The sequence below is a fragment of the Malaclemys terrapin genome, chromosome 7 (genome assembly GCF_027887155.1).
Source record: "Malaclemys terrapin pileata isolate rMalTer1 chromosome 7, rMalTer1.hap1, whole genome shotgun sequence".
Lineage (NCBI taxonomy): Eukaryota > Metazoa > Chordata > Testudines > Emydidae > Malaclemys > Malaclemys terrapin.
The window spans coordinates 105186557-105204958 of NC_071511.1; the positions used below are offsets into that span (position 1 = coordinate 105186557).

The following is an 18402-nucleotide window of genomic DNA, read 5'->3' on the forward strand; positions in this document are numbered from 1 at the left end:
CATATTATTTCATAAGCAGTATGGCAACTATTTTGAAAAGAAATAGGCAATAGTTATTTTTGACTAATTTCTTATATATTTTGTTAATGATTCTTTTATCTCTTGGTGAATATGCTAATTCTACCTATTACGGCTGTTCAAGGTTAAAATGATCTTTTATACTATTATAATTCCAAATTTGGATTTTAATAAGGGTAATTTGAACCAGTATGGATTAAAGATGAGTCTTATCCAAATACCCATTAATTCTGGGGAATGCTGAGATCCTGACCCAAACTATGCAGCTAGTGCCCATTTGTAGTTGGGATAAAATGAAAACCTCATTTGGGCCTTCATCCAAAACAACACAATAATTGCAAAAAGTTCTGTTAATGATTAAAAAAAAAAAAAAAAAAAGAGGTGGTGATAATATTTGGATTTGACTCTGTTCTTCCTGGCTCGAGCGAAGAGAGGAAGCAGTGTCCAAATATTACTAAGAAAGGCTATTTTGTAGTATTTTGGGCCAGCTTGGGAATTAAAAAGCCTGTTTGACTGAGATTTCCAGGTCATTTTTGTGGATATTTTGCAGGTTCCATTCCTACTGCCTTTATTCACATGACTCGGGGCTAAAGGGTTGGCCCTGTACTCAGGGCCGGCCCCGTACTCAGGGCCGGCCCCAGGCACCAGCTTACCAAGCAGGTGTTTGCGGCGGCCACACCAGAGAGGAGCGGCACGTCCAGCTCTTTGGCGGCAATTCGGTAGTGGGTCCCTCACTCCCGCTCGGAGCGAAGGACCTCCTGCCGAAGTGTTGCAGATCGCGATCGCGGCTTTTTTGTTTGTTTGTTTTTTGTTTTGTGAGGGGGGGCGGGCCGGGTGGCTGCTTGGGGCGGCAAAAACCCTGGAGCTGGCCCTGCCTGTATTTTATCTAAACACTTATATTTTGTGTGATATTCCGTTCTCACTTGGACCCAAACTGAATCTTTTGTTGTATGCCCAGAGATATCACTATAATACTCTGGGTTTTTTTTGGATCTGACTAAAGTTATTAGGTGCTCAGAATGGAATAAAATTCTGCTACCAGGTTGCTACCTGTACCATAGAGTCTTGTTCCAATATTTTTCATTATTTTGAAAACTTTACACTAATTTCTTGCTGAAGCTTATATTGATTATCAAATCACTCTTTAACCTGTTAACATTATCAAACTGTCCAAGTCAATTAAATGAAATGGTGCTCCTTATATGCACCTGTGATTTATTGATGTGGAGCCCAGCGGTGAATCTAAGTTTAATATTTTGCTCATGACTTTGTAAAATGCCTTGAGATGTGGCTTCATGAAAGGTGCTCTACAAATTTACTGCTGCATTTATACAACTTTGTTTCCTTAGTTAGGAAGATCAGACTGTTAAATTGAAATTCAGATAGCTTACTAATAAATGTAAAATCTGATTTTATTCCTATTAACTTAGCAAGCTTCCTTCACACATGCCAAACCTGTGAAAAAAACGCTTGTTTTTGGCTTAATTAGCTTGTGAGTTGCTTGTTGGCTAGTTTTTTGCTTGTAGATTGTTTGGCTTGTAGCTTCTTTTTTTTTTTTGATCAGCTCTGGCAAGCAGGGGTGGGGGGGGGGAGGGAGAATCATGGGTGCACAGTGGGCCCACCACAGTCCCAGACTGCATGCTGGGGGGATCTAGTCACATAGAGGGTTGGGGTTCTTAGAGAATGGCTTGTTTTGGCCTTGTTTTGAAATGGGATCAGCTTGATTTTTGGCTTATTGTGAAAGTCGGGGTGCTTATTTACCATGTGAAAGTTGGCAACTGTGTATATTTATTTTGTACACCATACACTGGATAATTTAAATAATCTTAAAATGGAAAGATGATAAGACAATATAGCTTTACTATAACACTATTATTTTCATGTCAAACTTTTAACATGAGCACAGAAATTAGAAAATTAATCATCATTAGCAATGGGTGAACCACAAAAAGTTCAGAATACTAGTTCAGCTAAGTACCCAAGGATTCTACTTTCCGAGGTCTGGTTTGGAAATCTCACATGATTAAGCTTTTTCTACAGAATTCTCCTTGGTGTAAACCTAGATGGAAAGTCCACACACATCAATATATTATGTTTGCTTCTGTTCTGGCCCACACCAGGAAACACAGAAAGGTGCAAAGCCATATAAAATAAACAATCAAACAAAAATTGAACTAGAGCCTCAAAAAAGTTCTCTCTTTTGTTTGGTTCATGTTTTGAATGAAGCTACAAGTCTGTTTTTATTTTAATCCAGACCGATTCATCTAACATTAATTACACTATTTTAACCCTTAGGAACTAGCTAGCTCCCCAATGAAACAATTCTGATTGTCTCTTTTCTCAATTGTTTGTGGGTCACATTGGGGTGTTTACATGCAATTTCAGAGAGGATTTCTAGCAGCAGGTCTGGATGTGGGTCCTATCTTGCACATGATGCCAGCCTAGCTCACCCCTCTGCTGATGGAAACCGTCACTGATCTTCAGAATGCATTCTCCAACGTTCCTTCTCCCACCTTGCATCCCCCATTCTCAATATGACTCTCATTTTCAACTTCGGAGAGATAAGGCTGGAGTTAGAGAAGGCAGATCAAGGAGATGAGCGGAAGTAAGGTGAGAGGGGAAAGCAATGGGATGGGTCCAGGGAATGAGAGCTAAAGCTTTGTGTGTGCAAAGACGGGCAAGAAAATGAATTGGAAGGGTCCAAGAAAGGTGAGGCAGAGAGAAATCAGGTGGTGCAGTGAAGGTTGTAGACCAGTGGTGCCTAAACTTTTCATGGTATGGGCCACCTTTAGTAATATGGTCATCTCATGGACCACCTTCCCTCCTGCAGCTACACATGACCTATCACCACTACCTGACTGGGATTGGGACTCTGATAGTCAAAGTGATTCTCCTCACTATCTTTCTCTGGCTCTGACATTCCCTCTGGTCTTTGAAGTGTGGAGTGCACTGATGGAAGGAAGCAGAAGAGAAAAGGAGGCAGTTTCTTCTATTGGGAAGCCTCAGTGGACCTTAGTGGCAATTCAATGCTCCTTGTTTTGTGTTGTGTCCTAGCTGGAGCTGCACACAAAAGATGAGAGAGGGGAAGTAGGCAGCATTACTTGTCTCCCCAGATCTCCATATATCACGATTTGGGAACTTATAACTTAGTTCATTAAAGACAGAGCACAATTTTACTGATCTTATGTTCTTTCTCAAGACTGCAAGTACAGTAAGAGTAAATACAGTCATGCTGTCTAAGACTGTTTTCACCAGATAAGAACAATAGATACTGAAATAAAAGTAGATTTGGTGTGAGTTGCCTGTTAATAATATAGGCCACATGTTCTAGTATTACAATCCTGTGAAAAATCTATATTCTTCCCACACATTATAGGTTTACACATCTGCTGGGGGAAGTGGAGCCAATTTAAACCCTTGCTGATGTGACTAATAAGGTTAGATAATTGGATTTCTGGCAGATTAGTTAAACAGCAGCCAACCATTCAATTCTAAGTTCTCTTTGCAAGCAAAGCAGAACAATAACTGGCAGTTGCATGTACATAATGCACACACACACACACACACACACACAGAGAGAGAGTAAGAAAGCCTACCTAGATACTGGTAATATTTCTTGAAGAAAGTATGACCACCTTTCTCACAATGCATAAATCTACTTTTGTTATTGGGAGCAGATTACTCATCATAAACAGTAAACAGCAAACGAGCAATGGTCTGCATGACAAGACAGGAAAACCTCGGTCTGCTCAGCTTAAGAAAGCATCAGGGAGCTGGAGCTGGCTGCCTTCTTCTCCAGGCCAGAGTCAGCCCCAACACTGGCTTAAGGCCCTGAATGCACTCTGCGCTAGTGGAATAGTGCCAAGGCAGTGCAGGGCTCTGCAACACCCAGACATCTTGGTGTCGGGGAAAAGAGGCAAAGGGTCTGGCTGCTGTGTAGCTGTACCAGTGAGAACTTCCTCTACCTCGAGGGAATTCTCTACTGGTCATATGCAATTGCCTTTCAGCCCCTTTGGGGTGCAATCTAATTAGAAGACCAACCTACTGAGTTGGATGTTGAACATGAAAGCATCTTTTTGGTGAGGTATAAGGTGGCACACATGTACTGAAAGTTGAAGTTAGACACGGGTATTTTAAAACTCATACTCACTGGTTAAATAATGTGGCTATGTCACATTCTATGCCAAATATAGTCTAAGGTCTTGCTTAAATGCTGGAGTTTAACACCAGCACACAGATGTGAACACAGTGATGTGCCTTGCAAAGTATAGATCTCTAGCATTTATACGTGAAACTATGAACGGACAGATTGGATATTTTCTGTTAGATATAAATATGCATTCCGAATGTACTGTACAAGGAGTTTATGTATATGTTATGATAATGTTGTATTCATAATGAAGCAAGTTGTTGTGACACAAGGATATAAATATATGGAATATTTCTATCTAAAATCCAAAACATCTGTGGTTTAAGCATGAGGCATATTTCTTCTCAAAAAGGGAAGAAAGTTTACATTAAATATTTAAGTTGTTCATCTATTAAAATCACCAGACTATTCTATGCAAAGAAATATAGGGCCATAAATTAAACTATGCCATCTTTATATAGTTCATGATCCATATAGTTACACAAATAAAAAAACAAGTAACAAAAGTAAGCATCTGACATGAGAATGTGTAAATGGTATCTCATTGAACACTTCAGGTTTTTATTTTGTTACTTTTTATTATGGCAAAGTTACACACAACGTTAACATACTACACCGTGCGTTACTTATTACTGCAATAATATCAGAGATAAATATAAAAACTGATTATTGAAATTTAATTGAATCAAAATACTGATCAAAAGTTCCTCTTTCAATGCAATGCAACTGAAAATTAATACAGCTAGTCATGTTTTATATGTTTAACTCATTCCTTGTAGGCATTCATTTCTTTTGGCTACAGATATGTTAGAAGCTTGTTATGAATACTAACTTATGAAAAATAAGTCCTGCACAGAATTAGATTAGTTCCCATACAATGACCACCCTGCACCTTTAAGCAGGGGGTGGGGGGCATATTTGGCCGGCTGGCTGAGTGAAGGGAACAGAGCTTTATGGAGGGGTGAAGATGAAAACTGTTGCAAAAGGGGTCAGTGTGGTTGCTGACTCATCCCCTAGGAATGCAGGGCTTAAAAGGGGCAGCCCTGGGCCTGAAGCCTCCCTTTTACACAGAGCAGTCTGAAGCAGGATGAAAAAGAGGGGGCGCTGGCGAAAACCCTCCAGGGAATTACAGAATAAACATGGGGTTACCTGCACTGTACACTTTTATCTGCCGGGTAGTCCCAGACATCTAATAATAAAGTTGCGGCCTGATAAAACCCATGTCAAATGTCTCCTGTCCTTCTTTCAGTATAGCCAGACAAGAAACACAAACCTCAATTTTAACGAACAAATGGTTAAAAACAAACTTAGAGCTTCAGAACTAAAGATGGGCAAATAAAGGATTTATAGTTATCAGGTCATTGACCTGATAAGTCAGGTCAAACCAAAAATTTATTCTAAGTTTTTTTTGTGAATCAAAAAGTTGAAAAAAAAAAATAGCATCAGGTTGAATAAAATGTTTTCAAAATGAAACATCTGGTTAGGATTTTGAGTATATTTTAAAACATTTTACAATTAAAAACAATTTAAAAAAAGGAAATTTCAAATGAAACTTGTTTCAAGTAAAAAATCAAAATATTTAATTTTAAAAATGAATATTTAATTTTTTTTTCAGTTTTTTCTTGTAGTTTTTTCCTTCCAATTGAAAGAATTTAGCAAAATCAACACAAATTCATGAAATGTTTCAGTGTTGTCGCTACAGCTGCATTTTTTTACCCAAAAAAGTTTTGGTCAAAAAATGTTGTCCATTTCGATTCAGAACACATTGCAAAATTCATAGGGATAGATCCCCAGCTGACATAAATTGCCATACCTCCACTGACTTCCATGAAACTATGCTGATTTACACCAGCTGAGGACCTGGGCCACAGGAATCTAAGTTCTTTTGCTCAATATTGAAAGTACTGCTAATCTTCACGTTTTCTCATATAAAAACAATACTTTGGTCTCAAAGATACTTGCCTCTAATGCACACTCACATATTTCCCATTTAAAATATGGTTTCAAAGAACAGATTGAAGGTACAAAGAGAGTGAGTGCTGTCAAGATATTGTTTGCTATCACTGCACTAATCTCTCAAACACTGAAGATGGCAGGCCAAGATTTCACATGGTTGCAGGAAGATCTCCTCCTCTGCCCCAGAGGATATAATACTCATATACAGTATATGAGACATTATTTTGATGTCAAAATCATGGTAAAGACCATCATAATTACGAGAGAGACTAAAACAATACACTACACAGTTAATTTTTAGCTTCCTATTTTCTTTCCTACTATGTTCAAAATTTCTTAATCTAATTTAGCTCAGTAGATAGCCTCTTTTTTTGAGTGACAGTGCAGAATTAAAACATCTGCCTTTGTATTCCATTTGTACCATAAAGAAAGGTTTCACTTGCTTTGTGAAAAACAAGTTTCAACAAAAAATAAGAGTTAAAACCATTTACACTGAACATATTACAGCCACTTAAACGTTACAGAAAACGAACTTATCTGTAATTGTACCAAATAGATGAAAAACAAAATTTAGTATTTGTAACCAGGCTACAATTGGGCTTACTCATTGTGATGCTTCCCCAGGGTATCCAGAGTCACTTCCACCCTTAGTGGAGGAAGTCTTGTCTGTACCTGCTGTGAATCAGCTCCCTGACTCCATCAGCTTCTGGCAACACAAGCACCACCTTCCAGGCTTTGCTATCTCTGTACAGGTCAGTGATAGGCACACACCAACTCCTGAGTCCTCATAGACTCTAAGGGTATGTCTACACTACGGGATTAATCCGAATTTAGATAATTCGGATTTGAGAAACAGGTTGTATAAAGTCGAAATGAGTGCGGCCACACTAGCACAGTAATTCGGTGGTGTGCGTCCAAGTACCGGGGCTAGCGTCGATTTCTGCACCGTTGCACTGTGGGTAGCAATTCCATAGCTATCCCATAGTTCCCGCAGTCTCCTGCGCCCATTGGGATTGTGGGTTAAGATCCCAGTGCCTGATGGGACAAAAAACATCGTCGCAGGTGGTTCTGGGTACAGCCTCACTCCCTCCCTCCCTCCCTCCCTGCATGAAAGCAACGGACGGCAGACAACCATTTTCGCGCCTTTTTTCCTGGGTGGGTGAACACTGCAGACTCCATACCACGGCAAGCATGGAGCCCGCTGAGGTCAAGACAGCACTCATGAATATTGCAAACACCTCGCGCGTTCTTGTGGAGTTTATGCTCAGCCAGGACCAGAAAAACGAGGCGAGGAGGCAGCGGCGGCGGCAGCGCAGCGACAAGCATGATGAGGACATGGACACGGACACGGACACAGAATTCAGTGAAACCACAGGCCCCAGTGCTTTGGAGATCATGTTGTTAATGGGGCAGATTCTATCCATGGAACGCCGATTCTGGGCAAGGGAAACAAGCACAGACTGGTGGGACCGCATAGTGTTGCAGGTCTGGGACGATTCCCAGTGGCTGCGGAACTTTCGCATGCGTAAGGGCACTTTCATGGAACTTTGTGACTTGCTTTCCCCTGCCCTGAAATGCCAGAATACCAAGATGAGAGCAGCCCTCACAGTTGAGAAGCGCGTGGCGATAGCCCTGTGGAAGCTTGCAACGCCAGACAGCTACCGGTCAGTCGGGAATCAATTTGGAGTGGGCAAATCTACGGTGGGGGCTGCTGTGATGCAAGTAGCCAAAGCAATCACTCAGGTGCTGCTACGAAAGTTAGTGACTCTGGGAAATGTGCAGGCTATAGTGGATGGTTTTGCTGCAATGGGATTCCCTAACTGTGGTGGGGCAATAGACGGAACCCATATCCCTATCTTGGCACCGGAGCACCAAGCCACCGAGTACATAAACCGCAAGGGGTACTTTTCAATGGTGCTGCAAGCACTTGTGGATCACAAGGGACGTTTCACCAACATCAACGCGGGCTGGGCGGGAAGGGTTCATGACGCTCGCGTCTTCAGGAACACTACTCTGTTTAAAGGGCTGCAGCAAGGGACTTACTTTCCGGACCAGAAAATAACCGTTGGGGATGTTGAAATGCCCATAGTTATTCTTGGGGACCCAGCCTATCCCTTAATGCCATGGCTTATGAAGCCATACACAGGCAGCCTGGACAGGAGTCAGGAGCTGTTTAACTACAGGCTAAGCAAGTGCAGAATGGTGGTAGAATGTGCATTTGGCCGTTTAAAAGGTCGCTGGCGTTCATTATTGACTCGCTCTGACCTCAGCCAAAGAAATCTCCCCATTGTTATTTCTGCTTGCTGTGTGCTCCACAATCTCTGTGAAAGTAAGGGGGAAACCTTTATGGCGGGGTGGGAGGCTGAGGCAAATCGCCTGGCTGCTGATTACGCGCAGCCAGACACCAGGGCGATTAGAAGATCACACCATGAAGCGCTGTGCATCAGAGAAGCTTTGAAAACCAGTTTCATGGCTGGCCAGGCTATCGTGTGAAATATCTGTTTGTTTCTCCTTCATGAAAACCCTCCCCCTTTACTGACTGATTTTCTGTAAGGAACCCACCCTGCCCCTTCCCCCAGCTTTCTTTCAAACCAAATAAAGTCACTATCATTTAAAAATCATTTATTCTTTATTAATAGATTAGAAAAAGAGGGAGGGAACCCGGGTGGTATTTGGGAGGAGGATTGCTGGGAAGGAAAAAGCCACAAAGAAAAGGTTAAAAAAATGACAGCCTTTTGCTTGGGCTGTCTACTGGGGTGGAATGGGAAGGTGTACGGAGCCTCCCCCCCCGCGTTCTTACACGTCTGGGTGAGGAGGATACGGAACATGGGGAGGGGGGAGGGTGGAACAGGGGCTGAAGCGGCAGTCTATTTTCCAGCAGCCGTTCCTGAACCTCCACCAGACGCCGGAGCAGCCCCAGCGTTGCATCCTTCATCCTCTGGTCTTCCTGCCGCCATCTCTCATCTCGATCGTCTCTCCTCTCCTCACGTTGGTCCCTCCTCTCCTCACGTTGGTCCCTCCTCTCCTCACGTTCACTGACTTCTTTCCTATACTTTGAAACTGTTTCCTTCCACTCATTCAGATGAGCTCTGTCACTCCTGCTGGATTGCATAATTTCAGAAAACATGTCCTCCCGCGTCTTCTTCTTACGACGCCTTATCTGTGATAACCTTCGGGATGGAGGAGGGAGGCTTGAGGAATTTGCAGCTGCTGTAGGGAGGGGAAAAAAGAGAGAATTGTTTTAAAAGCTACATTTTGCAGAACAATGCTTATACTCTTTCACGGTGACCAACACTGTTCACATTACATAGCACATGTGATTTCTGTGCAAGGTCGCATTTTGCCTCTTAATGCTGAGTGCTTGTGGCTTTGCTGCTAGAGATCACAGGTCTGGGCAACAGAATTCGGCTTGCATGCGGCCATGGTAAGCCATTGTTTTACAGCTTCTGCACCCTCCTTTCCCACATACCAAGCATAGCCTGTAGAGTGCTGCAGAAGCCTGGCCAATCTCAGCCAGTTGGGGGGGGGGCAGTGTGGGGGGGGCTTGTCTGGGCCCCTTCAGGCAAGTAGAGTGCTGCGGTTTTTCTGTTAACATTCAGCAGCACCAGAAAACAAACTAACCCCCCCCCCCCCGCCATGAATTCTCTGGGATGATCACGGTACCCCTCCCCCCACCGCATGGCTGGTATCAGGGAAGATCCCTGCAGGCACCAAACTACCCCCCCCCCCGCCGCCGACCCCCCCCCCCTCGCCATGAATTCTCTGGGATGATCACGGTACCCTCCCCCCACCGCGTGGCTGGTAACAGGGAAGAACCCTGCTAGCCAAACGCGGAAAACTTCAGGGCCAATTTCCCATCTGCGCTTGGCTAACTGCAGGGAAGGATTTATTTTCCGCCACAGGCAAACGGCCACCTCTGTCCCCTTAATTAAGTTCCCGTATTTCAACCAGGTTACCAGGAGTGATATCACTCTCCTGAGGATTACACAACAAGATAAAGAACGGATGTTGCTTGAATGCCAGCAAACACCGGGACCATACGCTGCTAGGCTTTGTCAGGCAATGATACCAGATTACTTGCTGCAAGCATGGCGTGGTCAAGTGTCCTACCATGGAGGAGGGAATAAGGATGCACTGCCCAGAAACCTTCTGGCAAGGCTTTCGGAGTACCTCCAGGAGAGCTTCATGGAGATGTCCCTGGAGGATTTCCGCTCCATCCCCAGACACGTTAACAGACTTTTCCAGTAGCTACAGACTTTTCCAGTAGCTGAACTGACCGCGAATGCAAAGTCAGGCAAAGTAATCATTAAAAACCGTTTGCTTTTAAAACAAGTTTTATATTTTAAAAGGTAAACTCACCTGAGGTCCCTTCCATGGGGTCAGAGTCTTGGGTACTGGCTTGGGAGGCTTGGGAGGGTACTTCAGTCAGGGTGAGAAAAAGATCCTGGCTGTTGGGGAGAATGGAGTGCTGTGTGCTCTCTGCAAGCTCATCCTCCTCCTCCTCCTCCTCTACCCCATCGGCAGAATCCTCAGGCGTCGAGACTATCCCCGACCCAGAATCCACGAACAAAGGTGGGGTAGTGGTGGCAGCCCCCCCTAGAATTGCATGCAGCTCGGCGTAGTAGCGGCATGTCCGCGGCTCTGACCCGGAGCGACCGTTTGCCTCCTTTGTTTTTTGATAGGCTTGTCTGAGCTCCTTGACCTTCACGCGGCACTGCTCAGAGTCCCTATTGTGGCCTCTCTCCATCATGCCCTTGGAAATTTTTTCAAAAGTTTTTGCATTTCGTCTTTTAGAACGAAGTTCTGCAAGCACTGAATCCTCTCCCCATACAGCGATCAGATCCAGTACCTCCCTCACGGTCCATGCTGGTGCTCTTTTTCGATTATCAGCCTGCATGGTTACCTGTGCTGATGAGGTATCTGTGGTCACCTGTGCTCTCCACGCTGGGCAAACAGGAAATGAAGTTCAAATGTTCGCGGGGCTTTTCCTGTCTACCTGGCCAGTGCATCCGAGTTCGGATTGCTGTCCAGAGCGGTCACAATGATGCACTGTGGGATAGCTCCCGGAGGCCAATACCATCGAATTGCGGCCACACTAACCCTAATTCGAATTGCTAAAATCGATTTTGGCGCTACTCCGCTCGTTGGGGTGGAGTACAGAAATCGATTTAAAGGGCCCTTTACATCGAATTAAATGGCGTCGTTGTGTGGACGGTTACAGGGTTAATTCGAATTAAAGCTGATAAATCCGAATTAAAGTCGTAGTGTAGACCAGGCCTTAGGTCAGAAGAAACCATCATGATCATCTTTCTAATCTGACCTGCACATTGCAGGTCACAGAACCTCACCCACCCACTCCTGTAATAGGCCCTCTAACCTCTGGCTGAGTTACTGAAGTCCTCAAATCATGATTTAAAGACTTCAAGTTACAGAGAATCCACCATTTACACTAGGTTAAACCTGTGTGACCTGTGCTGCATGCTTGCAGAGGAAGGCGAAAACCCCCAGGGTCTCTGCCAATCTGACCTGGGGGCAAATTCCTTCCTGACCCCAAGTGTCCCTCTGAAGCGCCCATCCCCTTATCAACTGAATACTCACAGAACTCTCATATTCTCTGCTCCCAAAGGATTAGTACTCACCAGATGACTAGACTCAACTCAAGATCATCACATTGCTTAACATGCAATACTCAAGATATATTTATAATGAAAACAGGAATACGTTTATTATCAAAGAACAGACATTCAAATGATAGCAAGAATGAATACTGGAAACAAATGGTTACATGCAAAACAAAATTATAAGAAACTTTTTAGAGCCTAAACTTAACTCACAAGACATTATCCTGTCTCCTACAGGTTAGCGCACCCCAAAGTCCTTTTCCTAGAGTTTTCAACCAAGATGGCTGAGATCCTCCTTTCATAAAATCAAGTCCACTAGTAGCTTGTCTTCCAAAATGAATGATGCCAGGTGTACCACCATACCCTTAATTATTCTTCTAAAATTCACTGTCTTTACTCAGACAGGATAATCCCTATTGTTTGTGTGTTTTCCTGCAGTGTATTCATTAGCTTTGACTCAATACGATGATAGACTTCCATTGTAAGATGCACAATACACATTCATCAACCAGGGGGATAAGTATCTCCCACCTCCTGTCTGGAGAAGTCTGTCTCAATGCATGCTACCTCTGAGCAACCTGTGTTTATCTACAAGGACTTAAGAACATAGTTTTCAGTATACACACATAACTCCTTACACATTATCTCCACATATATTTCTTAATGGCCATGATGGACAGTGTGACACATGCTTTCTTAGAGATCTTACATGACCTCTTTTGGTGAACCCTGAGGATCACTGTAACGCTATGCATCTCTGTGCCTTTTACCAGTGGGCATCAAAAGGTCCTTGGATCACATTCACAAACCTCAAATATTTGTAGCCAAACAATGCTTACCATTTGGAAGCTTCTGGTAGAATGAAACTCGCACTGCATCATGTCAAAGAATATTGGGATCGTAGCTTTCCGAAGCTCAGTTTCAGGAATCAGTGTCATTTCCAACATGGGCCCAACCATTTCTGGGATGAATTTGATCTTATGTTGACCTTTGGGGGGGAAAATGTACTTCAGAATTAATGAAAAGCCACCAACAGTGCTACAAGATTACCTTAACAAATGCTACAAGGAATAAGCTTTGAATATACTGAGCGTAAGAATGCATTTCTTGATTTTGGCCTCAATTTCTTAAGTGCAATTTATGTCCTAATGTAAGTCACTAACCCTCAGAAAGAGAATTGAACTCTGTTCTTAAGGCTAACAGTAAAACTATTAAAGAACTGTTCAAGAGAGACCCAAACCAGAGCTTGCTATACTTCGATAAACCAAACAAATTCACACACATCCATATTACATATTAAGTACTTGAGTTACATCATGCAAATATGCTTTCCCCCCCTCTCCCATCCTATTTTAAATTATTTAAAATTCCGTATGTTTCCCAGTGTTACAAAATGTAACACTCTATCAAAATGTCATTATGACTGCATACTTACAGACTCAAAATATGAAACTACATCTAAGCCAGGTCTAGATTATGTCTTCTTTCTTCCAGAGTTGGTTTGACTGGCTAATTTTATTTTACATTTTTCTTCCCAAATGGAAACTGCACCTCCCCAAATTCTTCCCCCTCACAGATTCAGAAAGTAAATTAATTCTTAACAGCAACTTGAATACTTATAAAAATTAGACCATTGAACTAAAAACATCTAGTTACTGTAAGCAGCATTGGCTAACAATAGAGATTATCTATTCAATGAATTATCTATTCTATAATATTAAGGAAGTAAGAATGGATATCGTGCACAGTAAATGAAATGTTAGACAGATTTGGGGGCACTGGGTGGGCGAATATATAGAAGTCTTAGAAATATGATTGTATTCGAATCTCAGCAATAGACTTCCTGGTGTGACTCTGAAAAAAATCACTTAACCTCTCTAGCCCTAAGTTTCCACAGCTGTGAATTGGGGTAAATAATGATTACCTAATTTAAGTAAGTGTTGTGACACTTAATTTCTTAATATTAGTAAAGTGCTGTGAGATCCCTGTATGGAAGTTGCTAATAAGACCCAGTGTATTATAATACTGTACAATGCATAGAACACTAAAAAAAAAAAAAAAAAATCAGTATATCCTATTGATTTTTAAATTAAATGTAATATCTATATGCAGGGCCGGCTCTAGGATTTTTGCTGCCCAAAGCAAAAACAATTTTGGCCGCCCCCCCCCTTATTTAATTACCCCACCTCCGGCCACGCCTCAACACCGCCCCTTCCCCAAATCCCCACCCCTGCCTCCTCCCCCCAGGCTCTCAAGCCTAGGAGGGAGGGAGGGAGGGGGAGAAGCGGCGCCGCGCCGCAGCCACTCGGAGTCTCCCCCTCCCTCCCAGGTTTGAGAGCCTGGGAGGGAGGGCGAGTAGCAGCGCGCGAATCAGCTGTTTTGTGCGCCGTGGCAGCAGCAGCTAGGGCAGCCGGGGCACATTTTTAGGGGCGGCATTCTGGCGCCCGGCCATGCCGCTCCTAAAAATGTGCCGCCCCAAGCACCAGCTTGTTTTGCTGGTGCCTAGAGCCAGCCCTGTCTATATGCAAGAAAAATGCACAGTATAGCATGAATTCACATAATCTGAAATTTCACACACATACAACCATGGAGCAGTATGTAATACAGTGTATTTATTAACACGTTTGTCCTCGTAAGATTACTGTAGTAATCACTGAGATAGTATTCATATTCATCACCAATTTTAGTTGTGATTGCAATTAACATTAACATAAGATCATTTAATACATGAGGTGATCAAGAAGAAAATCCTTAATAACAAGATAGCAACATTATAATCATTTTATTTTTTTCAACAAATAAGTTGCTTTCTTTGCTTTCTTGATTGAGAATTTAAATTGAAAGCAGCAATGGCAGAACTTTAGATATACCTGGAGGATGAAGGGATGATCACTTGCAACCAGCATGGATATACTTAAAAACAAATCATGCCAAACCAGCTTGATTTACTTCTTTGAGAAGGTAACAGGTTTGGTGAATAGGAAGAATGTAGTGGACATAATATACCTGGACTTTATAAGGCTTTTGACACAGTCCCACATGACATTCTCATAAGCAAGCTGGAGAAATGCGGGCTCAGTAGAACTACCATTAACTGAATACATAATTGGTTAAACAAACACAAACAAAGAGTAACTGTTAATGGAATGATGTCAGATTGGAAGGAGGTTTCAAGTAGGGTTCCCATAGGGAACTGTTCTGGGTCTATTTAACATCTTTATTAATGACCTGAATGTAGGAATAGAGAGCATACTGATCAAATCTGCACATGACACAAAGCTCTTCGGGGTTGCAAACACTTGGAGGGCAGAGCCAAAAATTAAAGTGATCTTGATAAATTGGAGAACTGGCTATAGACAACAAAATGAACTTCAACAAAGATAAATGTAAGGAGCTACACTTAGAGAAGACACACCAAATGCACAAATACAGAATGGGGGAAAATTGGCTCGACAGTAGCACTGCTGAGAAGGATCTGGGAGTTGTGGTGGATCACAGCCTCAACATAAGCCAACAATGCGCTGTTGCAAAAAAAGGAAATGCAATTTTGGGTTGCATTAACAGAGACATAGAAAGTCATAAGAGGTGATAGGACCTTTGTATTTGGCACTGGTTAGGCCTCAGCTGGAGTACTGTGTTCAATTTTGGTCACCACTGTAGAGAAAGGATGTAGAGAAACTGGAAAGGACACAGAGGCAAGTGACAACGATGATCAAAGGGATGGAATGAAAGCCATATGAGCAAAGGCTGAAGAAACTGGGTATGTTTAGTTTAGAAAAAAGGAGATTAAGGTGGGGGGACATGTTAACAGTCTTCAAATACTTGAAACACTGCTATAAAAAAAGATGGATAAAAATTGTTCTCTCTTTCCACAGAGGGCAGGACAAGAGGCAATGGGTTCAAAATTATAGCATAGCAGATTTAGATTATACCTCAGGAAAACTTTCTAACTGTAAGAACAGTAGGACAACAGAACACACTGCCTAGGGAAGTCATGCAAACTCCTTCACTGGAGGTTTTCAAAAAGAGGCTGGATAGCCATCTGTCTTGGATGGTGAAGACGCAACAAATCTTGCATCTTGGCAGGGAGTTAGAGTAGATGACTCTTGCAGTCCGTTCTAACCCTATGATTCTATGATATAGCTAAAATCTTTTTAGCAAGTTTGCAAGAGATCGGTTAGTGTTTGACAACATATGACCCTGCCAATGCTGAATGTTTTTGAGGAGAATGCAAGTAAAAGTTGTAAAGCTTTCTATTCTTTTCTTTTTCTTTTTTTTATGCTATTACCATCAGCCTCTCAGGTGACAGTTTTCTTGTATCATGCCTGAAAAGTGTCAGAGCCAATATTTCAGAGAACAAATGATAGTGACAAAGTTATTCGTCAGGTGCAACATCAATGTCATGAAGTTCTCTATCTGTCACAATGAGTTTTTCATTGCTCCAAGCTTAAAGATACATAGCAAAGAATAACTAGTATCTTTTGTGGTCTAGATATGAAAAATAGCAAATTTCAAAATAATGCATTTAAAATTTTTGATTACTCTTCCTTTTCTATAACAGAATATATTGTTTCTACCCAAACAGAAAGTTACACAACATCTCAGCTGAGTGACCAACAGCTACGTATCTGGACTATGCAGCTTTGAGTCCAATCCTATGAGGTGCTGAGCATCTCATACAAAGTGCTGACATTTATGGGAGCTGTGGGCACACTCAGGACTTGTTCCACACCTCATATGTTCAGGTCCTTTACAGGTATCAGCAGAATCTAGGGAAATTGCTGCTGTAAGTATTCAGTCCTTTTGTTATTTAGAGTACATTATATTCATAGCATCCTCTCTCACAGGTAATAATCAACAGAGTTTTTAAATCACTGAGGACAGGGGAGGTTTTCAGCAAGTGAAATAAAAGAGAAAAACATGGGGGAAAAGGGGAGTAAGAGAGATTAGCAAAAATATTAAAATTATTTGTATAATTTTGTATAATTTCATTTGCTATTTGAAGCCCATTTAGCTCTTCACCTCATCTGCAGAGTATGTAGGTGGCTCCCACCAGAATTTACACTCTATGCTGCATGGAAAAACAAGAACAATAATCTGTAAGAACTGTGGAGTCAGCACGCTCCTGTTTTGGATGCTAAGCATATTGCCTCACGAATCAGATCTATTGTACCCACCTGAGATTTAAGATACAAAGTACATTCTTAAATACAGGGGAGTTGAAGAGGACCACAAAAAATCACAGTAGAGCAAATGGAAATGTTAAATAATCCTGATCGTTACCCCAAATTTACATTACACAAGGAATAATAGATATTTTGGCTTGTCCAGTAAGATGTGAGCAAACCGTTCAAATGGAAGTGGGTTTAGGCCTCTCACTGACACCCTTCTAACTATAACTAAAATGATATACTATAGGATGTATTTCAGTATATCATGTATAGAAATACACGTGTGTATTTGCCATGACAACATGATCCAATGCAATGTTGTGCCACAATATAAAATGTAACAGACAAAATATACAAGGAAACAATCTTATTCTGGGACCCAACAGCGTCTACTCCAGCTGTCTGTCACATACAAAGCATATCCTGAGATAAACAAGTGAACAATGAATTCACACGTGTTCTTTTTCTGAAGAGCTCCCATATACAGATTCAAAATGTGACAGGTTTGGAAGAAAATTTAGGACTCTTGTCTTTGGCAAGGTAATATAATGTGCAGCTGCTTTAAAACTATAGGTGAAACAACATTTGTTGTTAAACAGCATGTAAATTTTTGCTTTATTTTGGCCTCTGCTTTGCTGTAGTGTGCACTGCCTCCTTTAGAGTGCTTTCAGCATAGTGCCTTATGATAGATAATAAATTAATTGTACCAAAAATAAGATATGGAAGATATTAGATAGTTATGTGTTTTTCCTCATCTTCGCCACTTACCCTACATTTTAATTTGGGTCACAATATCATTGAATAATATTCTAGTAATCTCATACCTCACTTGGGGTCAGATCTGAGCATGTATGACTAATTCAGAAAATGGTAAAATATAATTACTTCTATTTGTGTTAGACTCAAAGTTCAGGTCTATTTTTGACCTTGACTTTCCCTCCAACAAAATTAACATCTCTGTCAAGATACTTTTCTTGACACCAAGTATTGGGGTGAACTGCTGAACCTATATGTGACTAGCACACTGATGGGGAATGCAGAAATAGCAGTAATTTTGCTATATCCTAGGGAGTTTCAACTTTGAAAAGTAGCCCTGGTTAGTTCAGATGTCAACATTAAAAATATTTTCATTATTTTTTTCCTCCATCAGCTTTATTGAGAGTGGGATCAAGGTCTAGTTTTCAAATAATTAGAATTTCTTTAACATTTCATTATTCTTGGCCCTCAAAACTGCATCACACGTGAACCAATGTCCAAGTCTTCCTACGTTTCAAATATGCTTTATTGTATCATTTTCTTCCAACCTTTGTGTGTCACTTATCTTCCTAGACCTTAGAGATAGATGTCTTTCTGTTCATTTCTATAGCATTATGGGACTCCTCTGTGATTGCAACCTTTGGGCACTACTGGATAGTAAGTAGTAATAATAATACTCCACTACCCCTATATAAGGTGACCCGATATAACACGAATTCGGATATAACAC

General features: G+C 41.7%; 1 protein-coding gene across 2 annotated transcripts in view; it reads right to left on the reverse strand.

Moving 5' to 3' along the window:
- DOCK1 (dedicator of cytokinesis 1) overlaps positions 1-18402 on the reverse strand; it is a 566139-nt gene that overhangs the window by 103138 nt on the left and 444599 nt on the right. For both annotated transcript variants that reach the window (XM_054033802.1, XM_054033801.1), the window contains exon 33: positions 12585-12733. In XM_054033802.1, the coding sequence (XP_053889777.1) occupies positions 12585-12733 (149 nt within the window). The remainder of the gene's footprint in view (positions 1-12584; positions 12734-18402) is intronic.